This window comes from Chroicocephalus ridibundus, chromosome 1 (assembly GCF_963924245.1).
Source record: "Chroicocephalus ridibundus chromosome 1, bChrRid1.1, whole genome shotgun sequence".
Classification (NCBI taxonomy): domain Eukaryota; kingdom Metazoa; phylum Chordata; class Aves; order Charadriiformes; family Laridae; genus Chroicocephalus; species Chroicocephalus ridibundus.
In genome coordinates, this window is record NC_086284.1 from 6,894,050 (window position 1) to 6,912,977 (window position 18,928).

General features: G+C 51.2%; 1 protein-coding gene across 5 annotated transcripts in view; it reads right to left on the minus strand.

Annotated features, from left to right (window-relative positions):
- CAPN5 (calpain 5) overlaps window positions 1–18,928 on the minus strand; it is a 63,877-nt gene that overhangs the window by 14,525 nt on the left and 30,424 nt on the right. For 3 of the 5 annotated variants that reach the window (XM_063326856.1, XM_063326846.1, XM_063326837.1), the window contains exon 3: window positions 10,509–10,640. In XM_063326856.1, the coding sequence (XP_063182926.1) occupies window positions 10,509–10,640 (132 nt within the window). Of the gene's footprint in view, window positions 1–3,868; window positions 4,497–10,508; window positions 10,641–15,338; window positions 15,456–18,928 lie in introns of those variants that run through there. The other 2 variants (XM_063326863.1, XM_063326830.1) reach the window with 2 other exon arrangements.

Below are 18,928 nucleotides of genomic sequence, written 5' to 3' on the forward strand. Positions count from 1 at the left end.
AGGAGTGCTAGCAATGATGCCCCGGACTTTCTCTGGGACAGTGCCAGGGAAGGTCAGACAGCCCTCCATCAGTCCCCATCGATCCCCTCCTGACTGGAGCTCATCCTAATGAATTGTCAGAGAGGACCATTTTGCTAATCAACTTGCTATTAATGTGGGCTTAGAAATGATTATGGCATTGATTAGAGGCGGCTTGTTCAGCCAGAGCTGGTAGCGACAGCTTCCAGCTGGCTGGTTCTGAGATTCGCTATTGCTGTCAGTGGTGGCAGGAGATACCAGTTCCCATCCTCCTCCTCTGTCCCTTCATTTGGGGGCAGCGCTGAAAACACCCTCTGCCACTGAAAAAGTGGTCAGCCCTTATGCAGAGCAGGATCCAGGAGCAAGCTTCTACGCCAACCCAAGGGGAAACAAGAGGAGCCCGATCTCCAGAGCCCAATCTGTCCTCAATGTGCCAAAGAGAAAGGTGTGAGCTCAAACATCAGGTTCCTTCCCCCAGCTCCCCTCAGAGCACAGCATCCCACCCAGGCCGAGGATCCCTCCAGTTGCTTCACTCCCTGGCCGAGGTGTCTGTGACTCTCCTGGCTGCCCGGGAGAGGTGGCAGCTCTGGATGTGGTGCCTATCGGGCACTTCAAGGCATACAGCACAACCCCTGCCTGTGACCTGATGCTGTGTATTACCTAAAGGATTAATCTAGGCCACATCTACAAATCCCAGCAGTAGCTGGAGCCCAGATCCCTCCAGGAGATCATCATGTGACCGAGGTCCACAGCTCCCACCCACTCCCAGGAAACCTCCCCAGACATCTCCATCCCTCCTCAGAGGATGCTGGAGAGCGTGCTATCGACCACCCATCACAAGGTCCCATTGCATCCTGGACGCAACTTGGTTGTGTGATGCCAAGGCAGTGTAGACCAGCTCTCCTCATTGACCCAACTGTGCTGCTTTTTACTTAGGGGCTCCCAAAATCTGGAGCTGTAAGACCCTTTAGAGGGACAAATTTATAGTGAAAGGGCTCAGATAGATAGGTAAATTGGGAGCCCAGAAACACCAGGTTCCAGATTTAATTTGTAACATTTCCCTAAGCTGGTTTAGGACTTTTCTTATTTTCCTTAGGAATGGCTTAGGAAAGGCACCTGTGACTCTGTTGAAATGTTCCCAATTAGGAGGAGGAACTGGTAGACGCTGATCCTCCAAGCAGGGGCTCTTCTGCTGAGAACTTGCCAGCTGAGGAAGGGCAGGGAGGGACCCAGCTGTGCCAATCTGCTGAAGCACAGTACAAACCAGGATGAAGTTCCCCTGGGAACTGTGTAGGGAGAATTTCAGTGACTGGTATAAAGAGGGTCATCTTCCCTGCAGCAGAGAGACCACACTGCCCCACTCACCTCCCACCCCCAGCTCTGATGGAGAGGAGGATCCACCTGAGGATCCACCTGAGGGTTGTTTCCCCTCCTCTGTCCAGCTTCAAACCCTTCCCCGAACCACACAAACTGCTAAACGCTCCATTGAGCTTTTCACATCAAGAGAAAAGAAGGCGAATGTTCATTTTACTTTTTACAGGAGATAAAAAGGTGCTCAAAAGTACCATCAGTGACTTGAAAATTGGTGGGTGCTGTTTTATTGCTTGCAGGATTGGGGCAGCTTCCAATAAGAGCATGAAGAAGACACACACAGCCTCAGTCCTTAAGGGGAACCCTGTTGGCTAGGCTTTTATTTACCGTGGTACATCAATACCCAGCGAAGTATCTGCAGCAAGAACTCTACCCCGGCAACCAGCAACGTAGCAACGGCATATTGTGAGACCTGGCATGCCAAAACCCCTTCGGATGTTGGCATTGGCTCCTGTTATTGGGTCTAATGTGGTTTGTAGTCAGGAGCTCTGCGCAGCGATGCACAAGGAGGGGTCTCCTATGGGAAAGTCTGCCAGGACCGTAAAAGTGGTTTTGGCCCACAGTGGGTCCAAGCCATGGCCAAGCAGGGATGCATCCACTTTTATCTCTCCTCATCGAGTCCAGCATTTCTTGGGGTCTAAACAAACACATCAACTTCTTCTGCAATGCCCATGGCATGGCTGTATGAATTGGTGGTTGCTGATGTTTGATTGTGGGCAAGACTCAAAGCTCCCACCATTTCTCCAGCCAGCAGCTGATCTTCCTGCTTTCCTTCTCCTCTCTGCCTGGAATAGCTTATGCATACCATTTTATACACTGTTGTTGGGATGGGAAGGGCATGGAGTCTGCATCTCTGGAGGCTTTGAAGAAGAGGCTGGACTCTTTTGGGGATGGTCTGCACAAATCAGGAGGCCATGGGTACAAAGTCACCTTGTCCTGGCTTTCCCATCACTGCCCTCTTCTTACACATCTCAGGAAAATCTCAGGCTGTACTTTGAGGAGCACTCACCCACATTTGAGTGCAATCTTAGCAAAGGACCAATTGTAATAATACTTGACTCTTTCACAGAATCACACACAGAATAGTTTAGGTTGGAAGGGACCTTAAAGATCATCTAGTTCCAACCCCCCTGCCCTAGGCAGGGACACCTCCCTCTAGACCAGGCTTTCAAAGGACATTTCTGTCTACGGGTCTCAAGAAGCTTCACCAAAGCTTCGATTTTTGGTGAAGGAAAAGGGAACAACCAAAGTTAGTAGTTCATTCACAGTTATGGGACAAGCCAGGCACAAAACACCCTTCCACTCCTAAACTTGCAAAGGTACCGTCTCCCCTCTCTGCTCCCATGGCCACCCAGACACCGCTCCCTGCCTCAGCATCTGTAGAGGGCAGGAGATACTGCTTTTAGGGGACAGCAGCAGCAGGTTCCTGCTCTGTGGTTTGCAAAGTGCTCTGCAGCCTCCCGGCTCTCTAGAGATGCTTCAGAATAAATATATTCACGGGTGCTTTAAGGCCACAGCAATGCACAAATTGTTTTTGCTGCCGGGAACGCAACGCTGGCTCAGACCGACGGCCCGCCCTCAGCTGCTGGCTCACTTGCCTGGCTCTGCACACACATGCACGCCTGCTCCGACCCATCTCAAGACCAACAATCTCTAGGTGAGCAGCGTGCTGGAGCACACCTCCCCACACTGACCCCCAGCAAGAAACGGTGGCGGCCGTCAGGAAAAGGGTGGTCCAGCCCTGCAACAGTTTGTCCAGTGGGTTTGCAATCTGCGGAATGCAGCATGTCCAAAGGTACCCCAGCTTCACAGCAGGGTGATCCTCCATGGGACTGGTCTTCAGAGACACCAAGCAGCCGCAGCCGTAGCAGGCTGCAAGCACTCAGCATCCTTGCAAGGAGAAGCACTCCACGGCAAACAATCCCTCCCTTTTTGATGGCTAGGATGGAAACTGGAAGTCAGGGCTCTCTCTGGGTTGTCTCTCCTGTTTCTAGCATGGCAATTTCTTATTTCTCCATCAGGCTTTTGGTACGGAGGTGACACAGTTGGAGGTCTTAGGACAGCTTCATATTTCCATGCCGGCAAGACCCTGTGCCAGTCAGACCTGGTGAATCCCTGCTGAATTCCCAAGCACGCAGCATTATACCCTAGGCAAAAGCAGCAGCAAGCTCATGGCTCCCTCCTCGCCATCATTCAGATGGAGTATGAGGAGGAAAGGTATGGGGAATGTTTTGCGGGGCTGAGGGACTCCAGAAGCGCCGAGCTGTCCTCCACTTTTCCGCAGCGCCATCCATCATAAAACGCCAAGAACCGTGTAAAAACTGAACCAAGAACCGAACTGAGAGAAAGAAAAACGAAGACAAAAGCACAGCTGGAGAAAGAAGGGCTGAGCAAGAGGGGATCAGGCTTTAAAAATGATGGAGCCCTTCAGCTGAGCTGGTTCGAGGCCATCAGTGAAAGCGAGGAGGAAATACATCACCTTGCGGATCTGGGCTAACTCCGCTATCCGCTCCCCAAATTCCTGGGCATCTGCCTCGTTGCACTCCACCTCCTTGGCCCCTGGCTTCTTCCAGAAGATGCCAATCGGCTCCAGCAGCTGCCGGTTCATAAGGTGGGTGAGATCAGGAGTCCAGTGCTGGGAGGTGCCGGTCACTGTGACCTTCCCAGGTCTCTCCAGCTGGATGTTCCAGCGGAGGAAGCGCAGGTTGTGCTGCCGGATGAAATCCACTCGGTAGATGTGCTCATTGGGACGCAGCAGCTTCTCGCCATCCTGGGGCCTCACGTTTTTTTGCTGCAGGCTCTGGAACCGCAGTCGCATGCACCGGGTGAGCTGGTCATCGCGGACGAAGGGCAGCTCGAGCATCCCTGCCGCGGCTGCCATCGCCTCGGTTGCTCCTCTGCTACGTCCTCAGCAACGTCTGGCTCTCAAACAGGACACGCAGGGGGAAAAAACCTCCAAGCCCCCGGAGCTGGTGCCCCCTCTCCACGGTCCCAGCGGTGCTAGGCAACCCGGGCCGGTGACGCAAAACACCCTCCGGAGCTTCCTCTGGGTGCCCTCACGCCTCGTTTGTAGATTAGGAACTGACGGTGCTGCTGTGCACAAAAATCTATAGGGAAGGGATGTCTGATGTCAGCCTCCCTGGCAACCTCCCTGACAACCACGGCTCGTTATCCCGAAACGAGGGCGTGCAGCCAGGGATGCCAACCGACAGGTCTGGTGGCGGTGGCTTTCTCTGAGTGTAGGCTCACGGGATAATTCATAGAATCATAGACTCATTCAATCGTCTAGGTTGGAAGGGACCTTTAAGATCATCGAGTCCAACCATCAACCTAACACTGCCAAGTCCAACACTAACCCATGTCCCTCAGCACCACGTCTGCCCAGCTTTTAAATACCTCCAGCGATGGTGCCCCAACCACTTCCCTGGGCAGCCTGTTCCAATGCTTAATAACCCTTTCAGTGAATAAATTTTTCCGAATATCTGGTCTAAACCTCCCCTGGTGCAACTTGAGGCCGTTTCCTCTTGACCTATGTTACTTGGGAGAAGAGACCGACCCCCCCTGGCTACCCCCTCCTTTCAGGGCGTTGCAGAGAGTGAGAAGGTCTCCCCTCAGCCTCCTTTTCTCCAGGCTGAACACCCCCAGCTCCCTCAGCCATCTTTGAGTATCTCCATGGATGGAGATCCCACAGCCTCTCTGGGACCCTGTTCCAGTGTCTGACCACTCTCACGCAGAAGATAAGCTGCAGCTTGTGCTGTTGTCTTTTGTCCTGTGACTGTGTACCCCCAGCAAGAATCTGGCTCCGTGTCCTTTCCTGGATGGTGCAGCTGTCAGGAGTCAGGAATCACTGCTCCTCCAGGAGCAGGTGGCCACCAGCAGCTCAGTGTGGGTCTGCCTGCCCTCAAATAGACTGGCCTGATGTTGGAGAGGGTGCTTGTGTGTGGGCTTCACCTTAGTGCACCTGGGAAAGGGGAACTCAGGCACAGTCTGTGCCTTAATGCTTGTCTCTCTGGGACAGGTGGAGAAGCAGGTCCGAGACGCAAGCAACCCAAACAACTGTAGGGATGCTCTGAGCCCACGTGAGCACCAGCAAAACCAACGTGCCCAACCTGGAACCACTCACTCCCCAGCAATTGCTGGGCAAGATTAAATCCAGAGCAGTGGTGCTGCGCTGGTGGGTTGTCCAGGCAGTAGATGGGGTAAAGGGGGAGAGTGTTGAACATGTTTCTCTTTGCAAAGTGCTTGCTGGCTCCATGAGGCTGCAGATCCTGAAGAGAGGTGCCATGCCAAGCCATGACCCCCTCTACCAGGTGGCCCTGTGAAATAATGGCTAAACCACAGCCATGGTCTTAGATGCACCATGGAAAAGGCCTGACTCCTTCAAACATGCTGTGCTATCTTTGGGATGTAGTCACCGGTTTGCACACTTGGAGACTGCAGGGGTTTCATCACAAAGCTTTAGAGGGGACAGCCCGTGGAGTCAGGTCATTTGGGCTCTCTCCATCCTGTCTGTGACTCAGGTTGGCTTCCGCCACATGCAATATTTGCGAGGCACTTTGGGAGCTCAAACTGTGTTAAATGAACTCCAGGAAACATTTTTTTCTAAAATATTTTTACAAAAGGCTGTGCCATCATCTGTACTGTGTCACACGTGACTAACAACCACCTAGTTTCATCCCTGGCGGCTATCACTTTGACTCCCAGAAGAAGTCCCAAAAAAGACCATCAGAGGTTGTCCTTGGCCAGACAAACCAGAGACACCAGGAACCCAAAGTGAGTCATTTTAGTGGGAATTATCCTGCAGTCACCAGTTTGCTATCACTCCTAAGGACCCTGAGGACAGAGTCAAGAAAGCTAAGAGCTACGCACAAAAGAGAGGTCTGAGGAAACCAGATTCCTCTTGCTGCCCTCTGAGATCTTGCCTCACTTGGTTACCAGCTTTAAAACACCTTTAGCAACAACTGTTGATCCAACCCTTGGGTTTTAAAAGTCAAAGATGCCTTCAGGCAACCCTGAAGACCTTTTTTGAGCTGAGCTACATGCGTCAACGTCACATGGACCTTGCTTGGACAGCCTTGGTTATTTTACCCCCATATGCAGTGGCAGTAGAAGGAGCACCTTGCACCTGATGATGAGTGGGCAGCAGTGGGGTCCAGCCCCCAGGCACCATGTGACGTTCCTCCCCTGCCCTGGTTAAGTGTGGTGGTACAACTCCCCGCCCCGCCCTCCCTTTTTGGCCTCTCAGATTTCCTCCCCACCTGGACCACATAATCGTACAATGGACCAGAACGATACATCATGGTCTAACATGAAAAAAAGAAAAGGTGGAGAGCAACGAACTAGAACACTACAGCAACCCCTTAGCATACCTGATTCCCATCGCTCCTACCATTTGAAAATTATAACTATAATCGATCACTCCTGACGACATATGGATCGTGGCCACAGAGCGGGGGATACCAGGATCCCAAGTCCTAGCAAGTCCCGGGCTTGCGTAACTGTCTGAGCTGGGCTGGAGTGGAAAAGTACCTGATGAAAGTCAATGATCTTGAATCCTATAAATAGCGATTCTAGCAAAGACCCTTTGAGCTCTTCTGGACACCACTCAGGCAAACATCTTGATAATTAGAAGGCCAGGGCGAGACAGCCCCTCTTGAGCCTCAGTTATCACCCATTGAGGAATGCCGATGCATTGTGAATATTTACTCTAAACTCGGGAAAAGGGAAATTTTAACTACAGGCTAGCCTCTCTTTCATCCACATCCCCACTTATATGTTTATGATATACACTTTAGCTTTATGGATGCAGATGTTCTTCCAATTGTCCATGCATGAGTAGGAGTTAAGAGGGGTGCCCCCCGACTCGTTAGGGTCGTGTGATACTAAGGGATCTTTGATCTCAGCAGTTATAGACCATGGAGTGTGTGTGTGTGTGTGCACTTATATACTTTGCTTGTACGTATATCTACTAGTGTGAGATCTGTGCTTTCACTCATACATATATATATTGATTTGGGATACCTTATAGTAAGTTAGGGTAAATCTTGCCATCTTCTAATCTGTAATTAAGTCTCTGTTCAATTGTTGCGTTAAATCACTTTGTAAATCTTCAAATCGGTTAATGATTAAGCGCTGCTGAAATTCAACCTCTTGATATACCTCAAATCATTCATAAATTTTGATTTTGACTCGCTGCTAAATCATAACTGTGCCAAGTATTTCCATCCGTGACAATGAGGCACAGGATCAGCCTTCAGGTCCTACTCAGAGAGCAATAACTGACCCCAGGTTGTAGAAGACCTATGCAAAATGGACTTTGGGAGATGGGTGCCCTCAGAGGTGTCCCATCCAAGACCGGCCTGTGCTCTGGAAGCAACTGAGGGGGCAGGAGACCAGGCTAGGTGGTGGAGATGCAGGGTTGTCTGAACCACTTGGCTTCAGAGTCTGGCCCCTGTCCCTCATTTGTTGGGCAATATCAATGCAACCTGTAAGAACACAAGATCCAGACAACACTTTAGGACAAAGCTCGGATGGAAATTATTTAAACTCCCCCATTTCAAGGCCTTAATTTCTTTTCATAAGAGTTAGACACCTCTGAAGGGTCACAGAAAGGGTGTTACAGAGCTGGAACACACCCAAAGCCATGTAGGGACAGCCAAGAATCAGGAAAAGAGAAACCAGCTCTAAATTAACTTCCAGTTCCCCATTCCCACTCAGTGACTCAAACACCGCAGGCTTAACAGGAAGGAGGGGCGTGGAGGGAGCCTTGGAGTGAGATGCAAGTAACACTGTGAATAAAATCATCTCTTGGGATACACAGGGATGTGGCTGGCCTGTCCTGTTCCCTTGAAGGCATTCCCTCTCCCCAGACTTGAGAGGGACATTTTCACTGTGTACAGTGCAGCAAGGGACATGCAGAGTCTAAGTTGCATCCTGGTGTAAATCAGGATTACATTTTCTAGGAGCAATAGGAGACCTGGACCAAGATGCCTGTACTGATATTTCAGTGATACTAAAACCCGCACCAGCATCTTTCTGCTCCTCCTGGACCCTGAATCAGAGGCGTTTTGGTGTCTAATGACACTAAAAGTAGGTTTTTAAACCTAGTTTTTTGCTAGTATTTGTTAGCTAATATTTGCTAGTATAAACCTAGTATTTTGCTGCTGTGTCTGTCCTCTCAACTGTTGTTTACATCAGCATATTGACCAGTCCGGAGTAGAGGTTTGCCCTGCAGGCATTGGGTCCCATGTGTGGAGATGCTTGAGGGCCAAGGAGCAACAACTACCTCCAGCAATGTTATCACAATTGCACATATGACGGTACCGAAGACCAAGAGGTCTATTACTTTTGGGCCAATGAAGGGATCTGAGATGTTTGACAAGAACCACCCTCTAATCCCAGCACATCCATCAGAGCTGGTGTCTCTTTGGTGTCTCCAGGGGTTAATCCGTGCACTTGACATCTCTTTGCTTTAAAAGTTGCTGCTGCAGTTTATAGCCATGCTTACTCCTTGCAATTCATCAAAAGCCCTCACAACACCTTGCAAAGTATGAGCAAAGGTCCCATCTAACTCAGACGTCTCCAAAAGCAGGGGTGTGCTGAAGCCTGGCTGAGCAGGGCCCTGTAGCGAACACCACAGCAAACAACTGGGAGGGACGGCCTGGGGAGAGAAAGCTTTTGCTTTTGCCAGAAAACAAACCTTTCTGAAAGAAAGAGGCGGCAGGTAAAGAAGAGCCTCTGAGAGTTCAGAGCATGGAAAATGAGAAGTCACAAACACCCGCAGCCAAATTGCCAAGGGAGGAAAAGCAATGCCATTGGCAAACTGAAATAATGAGGCGTCCAAAGGGACCCGGCTTCTGTTCGGTTGGCATTTCCCAGGGCAGGGCTGGAAGTGAAGGGTGAGGAGGGATGACAACTCGCCCGCTCCCCCCTGGGAGACATCGATGCAGAGGAAGAAGCTGAACAACCCCTTGCACCGCACCTGTAACGAGAGTCACAACAGTCCCACCACAACGGGGGGAAACCCTACTGCTTATCCGGAAGCCAAAACCAGCTATCTTGTTCCCATATAAAGAAAAACCTTGATTTTAACAGAAAAGGGGGATGCTGCAGCAACCACAAATTCCTAAGCTTAGTGTTCAAGATCACAAAAACCACACGCAGCAGAGACTGGAAGTACCACATCACACAGAGCAGATGCAAAGGTGGAGGGTGGAGGGACCCCTTTTGGGTCTGTTGCAGTGGGAGGCTGTGGGTGAAGCAGGTGATGCTCCCTGCACATACTGTAGGCCTTCAATGGCTGTCTTTTGCAGTAAAATCTAGGAAAAGGTGCTTGCAACTTGCTGGCCTCTTGTCCTACGATGAGATGCACCAGGGACTGAAACCCGTGTTTGTCTTGGCTTTCACAGGTTTGACCTCTTCTGCAGCTGAGGACATGGCAGAGACCGTCCAAGAATATGGCACTGAGAACCTCCTTCTCCCCTGTACCTCTGTAGTTGCTCCCTTGGTCTGCCACCCCTTGCTCTGGTGAAGCCCTGTCATGGTTTTCTGGCCTACAACACAGTCCCTTTGGACCCCACACTCGAAGGAGCACTGCTACATCATGCAGTCCAGCCACAGGACATGCCAGGGATGGATGCTTTAGGGAAGAAGTGTCTTAGGAGGGATACTAATACTCTCAAGTCACCCTACCTGCCCCAGCGCAAGGTATCTCATTGCCAAGGTGGGTGCACGCTGAGCAGCCAAAGATAGGTAACACCATGGGAACTAGGGAAACGGGGCCAAACGCTGCAGCTGAACATCCTGGATTTTGTTCTTCTTGTTGTTTTTTAGGTTATTTTGGAGTGGGGAGGGTCAGATTTGGGATCTGGAGGAGAGGATGGGACTTCATTCACTTGGTTAAGGAGAAAACAGCCAGGGGTTTGGGTTGAGTGTGATGTGATTGCAGTCATGATGACCTGCTTCTCCTTGAAAGACAGTCCTTTAAAGGAGGTTTTTGCACATGAACAGTTTTTAAGGACCTGAGGCATCCCTGAAGAACCAGTTTTTGAGCTGGACAAACACAACGCAAAGCCAAGGTGTTGAAGACAGACTTTCCCCTGGCATGGGGAACTGCTTACCTTCTGCCACAGAGACTCCCGGGACGCCAGGGAGGAGCAGGCAGCCACGAACCAGCAGTTCCCGACCTGGCCCTGGTGTAAGTCATGGGAGCTGATCCCATCCACAAAGAGGTGTGGATCATCACAGATTTCCTGTGGGACAGGAGAAAAAGAGACACACTGGGTAAGCAAGGAGACAGGGAAATCAGGAGCAAAGGATTTCCTTCTTGGCAAAGGAAAATCTCTCTCCCTCTTCCTCAGGCTCCATTTAAATCCCACCTGCAGCTTTCTGTTGGCCTCACTGGTCATGCCAGGGGCAGGAGGACCTTGTCCTGCCTTCTGTCTCACCAAGACATGGGCAGCATCACTGCTGAAGTGACGCCAGACCTACTCCCTGTTCTGCTCCAGCATCATCACCGCTTCACTATATTTCTCCCTGGTGATAATGGTACGTTTTCGCACCGTTACAGCCCTAGTGACCCATCTCCTCTTCTAAGTCCACTCTTTGTTATTTCTCATAAGCCCTTCAGCTTTCTCTCCTCCTTTACAAGCTTCTCCCTCTCTTATTTTGCTCTGGAAAGCATGACAGCAGCACCCAAACCCATTGCCTCCCATACTGGAACTTGTGGATCCATCCAAAAATAAAACCCTGCAGGAGCAGGGCAGAGCTGGGCATCTACATGAGGAATCACAGAGCCTAAATCAGAGAGTTCATCCGGGAAAGCTCAACACAGATTGAGGGCTCAGCCATGGTTTCAAGAAGCCAAGTGTCCTCGCCCAGGAGGTCTGTCCTTCCAGATGGAGAAAATTCAGTGAGCCAAAAGTTTTGCAGCTGGGCCAGGAGGATTAAATGCTCATTCTGACACCAAAACCAGCATGGTGGATTGTGGACAGGCACCATGAACGGAGAAACTTGGGTAGAAGGCCAGCTAGGAGGTGAGCTCATCCCTCCAACCACATCGCCTTTCCTCTGCCTGGCTCCTGCCAGGCTGCCCTCCCTTCTTCCCACTCCTTCTCAGAGCCTGGCCAAGAAAGCACTTAAATATCAGGAGGTGTTGAGCAAGCTCCATGTGAAACACTGCTTTTTTTTTTTTTTTTTTTTTTTTGGTATCTTTTCTCCTGATCAATCCAGTTTGGAAGGTCACGTCCAGCTGGAGGCTGGGGGTGGATGGGACAGACGAAGAGCTGAAAGAATCTTTTCCCTGTTGTTATTATGTTTAATTTGAAGGGGGGGAAGGAAAAGCAGACTTACTTTCTTCCCCCACACCTCCCAGTTTTTCAGGCTGGCTGCACCCAGAATAACACGTTCCCCCCAAACTTTGCACAACAGGACTTGCATCGCCTCTGCCCGTCACAGGGAGGAAAAGGAATCACCGCTTTGTAAGCACCTCCTTCTGTTCCCACCTAACCCAGCCAGCACCGTACACCTAAAAAATCACCTGAGCTCCATCCAGACACAAACTGGGCAGGGATCACACCCAAGGGAGAGGACCATTCCCCTGCCAGCTGCTGGCATTGCAGGAGGTTGGGATAAGCGCTAGAGGGAGGCAAGCTGACAGCCACCAAAGGCAGGAGCCACCTGCACTTCTCAGCATCGCTGAGCGCAGAGAGGGATGGAGGAGGAGCGGTGGAGTTTAACTCCTCTTTTATACCCCCAAGGAAGCCCCCAGCAGCAGGGGATGCGTCCATCCTGTCTGTTGTGATGGGATGGGGATGTCTGCAAGATCAGCTTTTAGCAATCCTGCTCTGGGGGGCAGAGGCCCCATGCTTGCCCCATTTGAGGACCACAGTTGCCCCTTCTACCCTTGGGTGAATCTGCAGTGTACAAAAAAAGGAGTCGCTTGGTATTATGTAGACAGGGGAGAACATGAAAGCATGACAAACATATCCTGCTTGGCAGAAATTAGCACAGGGTAGAGGGACCTCAGAGACCTTTCCTAAGGTTCCTGAGGGACCTCACAGACCTTTCCTAAGAGCCCTAGAGGGCTCAGAGACCTTTCCTAAGAGCAGAACCGCCAGTTAGTTGTGATTGCCCCACCACCAGGAAAGAGTTTGCAAATTAAGACCCCGTGGTTGCTCATTTTAATAGAGGGAAGCCTTACGTACTCATCAAAAGAGCAGCCTGCCCTGGCCCAGGCGAGGGGTGCAGCTCATTAGACCCTACTCTCTTGGACCCATGGCAGCAACAGAGGTGCCACGGCTGGAAACGCTCGTGCCAGGGAAGTTCCCTCTGCAAAACACACTTCTCACTTGACTCAGCTTCTCTTCCCACTAAGGCAGACGGGTCCCTAAGGGCGTATCGTCTCTGAAGGACTCATTCAGGCAGCTCTTCAGATGCTGCAGTAGGCGTTTCCCATTCAGGTGCACACTTGGATGTGGCGTTTCAAGGTGCTTTTGGCCCAGCGTGGTGGTGGCTGAAAACACACGCTTGCTCTACAACTTAGCAGCCCATGGACTTTTTAACCTCCTTCCCTCATAATGTGTTAAACCCCATGGCAGTTGGCAGCTGAATTGGAAGTTTCCTAGGAGCACGAAGGCTGCTAAATGCCACAATCCTCTGCTGTGGCAGGGGGTGACAGCCTCTCCCTTGACCCAGGATCTTGCACGCCTGGTGCCAGGAGGTGCATCAGGCCTTGGAGGAGGCGTGATGTTTTGCATGACAATCAACTCAGCACAATACACAGGCCTGGCTGGGAGGAAACACCACGTGAGCTCTGCACAAAACTTGTGCAAATCCCAAAATGCTCAGTGAGTCTTCCCAGGAGTCCACCTTGAAGGACAGGGAGGGATACTCATGGTTCCCTGCAGAAGGACCACGCAGCACCCTCAAGCCCTAGGACTGAGCTCAGTCCCAGTGGGCTCCCAGTGATCCTAAGCACAGAATCACCAAATCAATGCGGTTAAAAGGAACTTCTGGAGATCATCCAGTCCATCCCACCCATTCAAAGCAGAGTCAGCTAGAGTAGATTCCCCAGGACCATGTCCAGTCAGGTTTTGAATACCTCCAGGGATGGAGACTCCACAGTCTCTGGGCAACCTGTGCCAGTGTTTGGACCACCCTCACAGTAAAAAAAAGTATTTTCTCATGTTTAAATGGAATTTCCTGTTTTTCAATTTGAGATCACTGTCTCTTGTCCTGTCACTGGGCACCACTGAGAAGTCTGTTTCTGTCTTATTCATTCCCTGTGATCAGGTAGTTGTCCCCCTGAGCCTTCTCTTCTCCAGACTGAAGAGTCCCATCTCTCTCGGCCTCTCCTCATGTAAGATGCTCCAGTCCCTTAATGATCTTCATGGACCTCTGCTGCACTCACATAGGGGAAGGCAGCATTGCCTCCTTGCTCTAACGCTGTGGAGCTCATCCCATCAGGGTAAGACTCATCCGTGGGTCAGTCTTCCCTTCTGAGAAGGTTTCCCAAATCCCCTCGACTGGAGCTTCCCCATACTAAATTACTCGGATTCTTCAGTCCCTGTTGAAGCTGCTGAGCTCCCACTCACACATTTTGGCCCTGGTCAAAATGTGTGTCCTTCAGTCTGCAGGGATGACACTCCCTGGGTGCTCTGCCTGTACTGAGGTGGGAGCAAGGGACCAAGGCTTCAGCAAGGCTGCAGTTCCCCCCAGGATTTCATGGAGCACAGTGGGGCCCTGGCATACAATGCAGCTCCTTCAGGGTGCAAAGTACACTCAGAGCCATGAAACACCATGCCCACATGCAGAGGTGGGTGATGAACTAGAGACCGGTGGGAATTAGGTCACAAAAAGCCAAGAAAAGCACTGAACATAGTTTCTCTTTTCATGCGGACAGAGCAGAAAGAGATAAAGAGTTTGTTCTGCAGCCAGACTGAATTACGGGGCCTGGGGTTTGTATGTGCAAGGGGAGGAGACAAGCAGGGATGTTCTCATCACAGAAGGTCATCACCTTGGTTTCCTCCCCTCCCTGCCATGCAGCAGACAGAAACCAGGTGAGCAGTAACATTTACCCAGGCGGCTGCTTCTCCCAAAAGCAAACACCACGTCACCCTCCCAGCGCCACGACCCCGCGAGGAGAGGGCACCACACAAACACGCACACCCCCACGCAGGACCTTCTGGGTTCAGGCATCAGCCACCACAGAACCAGCTCAAACCACCCCATGGCGCCCAAGGCATCAGCAAACAGCGAGTCCGTCCTGTTCTTCATCTCACTGCAGCCAGCAGGTCACGGCTGCTCCTAGTCTGGACATGGATGGTGAACAGCAAGGAATGGGAGGGAAAACCAAAAGCTATGGCTGCAGGGAAGCTTCAATGTATTGCTCTTAACCCTACCTTGGCCAAGAGAGCCACCCATGCCTCTTCACCCCCAAGGAGAACCTGTCTTGGAGGATCCCAAGGATCCTAAGCACCATCAGAGATGATTTACCCTCCCTAAAAGTGGTTGCTGAAATGGCCACTGAGCTCCAGGCAAGAAAACACAACTTAGAGAATGCTGGTGTTGATGGTCCTATGAAAAGATACAGCCTGATAACGCAGGGAGGGCCAAACTAGTGATTCAAAGTTCTGGTGATTCATATACTCCTTCCCACATCCTTCCTCCTGCAGGGGATGCGGGATGGAGGTGGAAATCAGAGCCAGGGCTGGGAGAGGACTTTGAGGTCCCTCTCGATGAGAGGCTGATTGCAGAGGTACCAGATCTGGCTTATGGGAGCCCAAGAACGGATCTGTGCCAGTTTGCTCCCTCTGGCTTTGGGCTATTGAAGCCCATTAAGGAAATAAAAGACCCAATTAGTGCAATTATCTTGCACTTGGTGGCGTAATTTTGCTTCCCTCCAAAAAGCGTGTGGGCTTTTCCTCCGCTCTCCCCTTCAGTATTCTTACCTCCAAAACACACATTTTCCTCCCAAATGCATTTAAACCAGAAAATATCAGCCTCGTCTTCCCCAGCGAGTCCCGTTCCACACAGGGTAGTAATGAGCAAATCACCCTCTAATTGGCTTTTTAATTTGGCAACTGTCTTGTAAGCGTTTCCCGGTGCAGATTTCTGAGCTGTAGATGTCACTGGGGATCTGGATCACGTCAAGCCAGCTGCGGGGAGGGGAAAAACCGAAGTGGGGAAAAATAACCATGTGAGCTACAACATCTGCTGCACGCCGGGACCATTTTTCGCTAACAAGATTTTGCAAGGAGCAGAGCAGTCTAATTGCATTGCAGAGCCTGGCTGTTTCGGGAGCAACGCTTGCACTCAGACTCGCAAAATCAGCAAGATAATCAATTAGCGTGGCAGCAGTGCTTCCCCCCCGCCCCCGGGCAATGGAGAACCAAAGGGATCCTGCGTCTCAAATGTCACTCGCAAAAGAGAGCAAGAGGCGTCCAAGCGCCGCGGGTGACACGGGCGACACAAAGGTCCCTGCGCTGCCTGGCCGTAGGTACCTGCGTTGGGATGTCATTTTGCAAAAAGGGCAAATTAAAAAAAAAATTGCACACGGGGTGACACAGGGAAAGGAAACGAGGTGAGTTTAGACACACCTTTAGAGGTGTGTGTTTTCAGAGGGATTATCATTTCCTCGGTGCCTCGGCTTCACACACACCGACGTGGTTGGCAATATCCACAAGCGGTAAATCTCTGTGTTGGGGGGGTTTGTATTGCCCCAGTCAGGCATCCCTAATTCTAATCCACCCAGTGTATCTCCACGTACACACAATTCTTCGTATCGGTTATCAGCCCCCACCCCGCACAAAGGGCGTTGGACGCTCCACCCACCGCAAACAGGACTTGCTCGTAAAGGGAAGGCATCAAAAAAATACACTCCCCACCAACCCCATGACTCGGCCTCTGCCATTTGTTTTGGCACCAGAAAGAGCGGCAGGTGGGGGGACGGTGGCAAACAAGATCTAAAGGTCAATTTGCAGGTTTAGCAGCCTCAACAGGTCCCTTTGTGGTTTTATCTTCACGGTATCCAAAGTACAAAGGCACCAAAGAAGTCTCTGTGAAAGCAATGAGAGGTGGAGAGACGCAACGCCCTGCACCTCCCCGGCAGCATGGGAAGGAGACTGGAACAAGTGCAGAGACCTTGGACCCGCCGTTCCCGTTCCTCCCGCCCGCACTCTCCAGGGATGCACTCTTGGAAAGCCTCACCATTACTCAGCCCAGGACTTCTTCGGTCTCCGCCCAGCCGAGACTGATGCAGAGGCCACCACAGCACCTCCATGCATTCAGACGCAGCCCTCCCCACGTTGCCTCTGCCACGGTGAGTTGTTTTGATGTGTCTGGTTGCAGATCCACTAAGAAAAAATATACTCTCTGGATCCCGACAGCCCTGAGATCAGCAGAACTCGTCTCTGAAGCAGGAAGGTCTTCACAGACCTCGCTGACAAACCTGGGGGTGGGATGCTAGATTTCTCTAGGTGACCCTGCTCTGGCAGGGGGGTTGGACTAGATGATCTCCAGAGGTCCCTTCCAACCCTATGATTCTATGATTCTATGATTCTATGCTCAGAGCAGTGCGAGGACGAGCCCCGGGTTACGCCAGCCAGAGGCAGAAGTGGTCCCTCTTGGTTTCAAGTCCCAGTGCAGTCTGGTCACCACACGAGCCATCGCTCCTTTATGGAAACGACATCACCTGGCTCCTTTTCACGCTGCATCGCCTGAGCCAGCCTGACCCTTACGAGTACACACAACTACAGTCCACAAAGCGAAGGAGAAGACACTGGGGAAAGGCAGCAGCTTTCAAGGATGGCTCCAGCTGGATGTCCTTCCCTTAAATCTTAGTACCTGGAGGTGTGGGCTCTAGGGAGCTGCTCCAGAGAGGTGGAGGACCTCCATGGCTGTTCTAACTTTAAAAAAACCTCCCACGGCTGTTTTAACACCCTATGACAGATATACCCCTCACATTCACTGCAGTGCTGCTGGCCACCTTCTCCCAAGCTCCCCCATCCTCCTTCACATCCCAGCCTTGAGCTCTCCTAAGGACCTCCCTTGACCCAGCTCCCTTGGGATGGCACTAAGGACTTGCAGGGTGAGGGACAACCCTGGTTTGGCAGCGTCATGGGTTTAAAATACACCCACCCTCCAAAGCCCGTCCTCTCACCGTGGCACACTGCTCCCTCAGTTGTGCCAGCACTTCCAGTTGTGGGCTCTAACCTCAACCAGAAGAACTGCTTTGGCTTGAAACTCTCTGCATCACGCCCCAAACTTGTTCTTGGGGAGATTCACAGTCACGTTGGTAACAAGTGAGGGACCGTGAACCACAGCATGAGCCATGAGGATGTCCCACAGCTTGCACCAGTTTTAAGCCATCAGTCCCCACCCTGGAGAACATGGTGGTGGGGACATGGTGGTGGGAAGGGAGGAACCTACTCAAGTAAGCCTTGCTGTGAGAAACCACAGTGTTTTGGGAGGAATGGTACAAAACCACGCACTATTGTGAAATCCTGGAGCCAGCTGATGGGGCCACGAGCTCACCTGCATCGTTTCTGCCTCCAAGTGACATAATTCAGGTTTGGCACTCATGCCTGCTGCCCTGCCTGAATCCCAACTCCTGCGTCTTACTGAAAGCCAATCATCTAAAACAGGATTTAGGAATCTAAATCACACAGAGGTTTTGTTGTCTTTTCTCTTCCCTTTCCTTTTCCTTCCCTTTCCTTTTCCTTCCCTTTCCTTTTCCTTCCCTTTCCTTTTCCTTCCCTTCCCTTCCCTTCCCTTCCCTTCCCTTCCCTTCCCTTCCCTTCCCTTCCCTTCCCTTCCCTTCCCTTCCCTTCCCTTCCCTTCCCTTCCCTTCCCTTCCCTTCCCTTCCCTTCCCTTCCCTTTCTTCTTTTCTTTTATTATCCTAAAAGCCAAGTTATTGATGGGAAAAGAAAGAAACTGAAGCTGCAATGGAAAAATCACCTCCACCCTCCACTGTGCATATCTCAGATCAAACCCTCCTCACTACTTTTCCACAGGGAAACCTCCCACACCCCCTTGGGCCACACTGTCCTTTGGTTTGGGATTGTATCATATTTATAGCACAGCAGCACCTCGATCCAAGACCAGGACCTGGACCCCACCACAGTCCAGATTAATCCCTGACTACGCAATGATGATGAAGAGGTTATGATAAGTTTAAGCCGTTTAAAGCAATGACTTCCAGCCCACACCTATTCTGGTTACTCATACCCTGGGTGTAGCTTTGCAGAGAAACCTGCTTTATGAGAAAACCATTGTCTAGAAATGGGGACTCGTGAGCTTCTGCAAACAGGGAGGAAGGACAAAAAGGGAGAAAACGATTATTTAGGGAAAATGATTCAATTTTAAGCCACCAGGAAAAGGCCGAGTTCCTGCCACTGTCAAGAGAAGGAAGTGGAGTGGAATTTGGCAGCAGGGCTGGCTGTGAGCACCCAGCATTAGCCAGCGCTGGCTGGCACCTCGAAGTGGGGTCTCCCTAAAAAGAATGAAGCCTGTATTTAACAACCGTCTTCTCATGAGGCC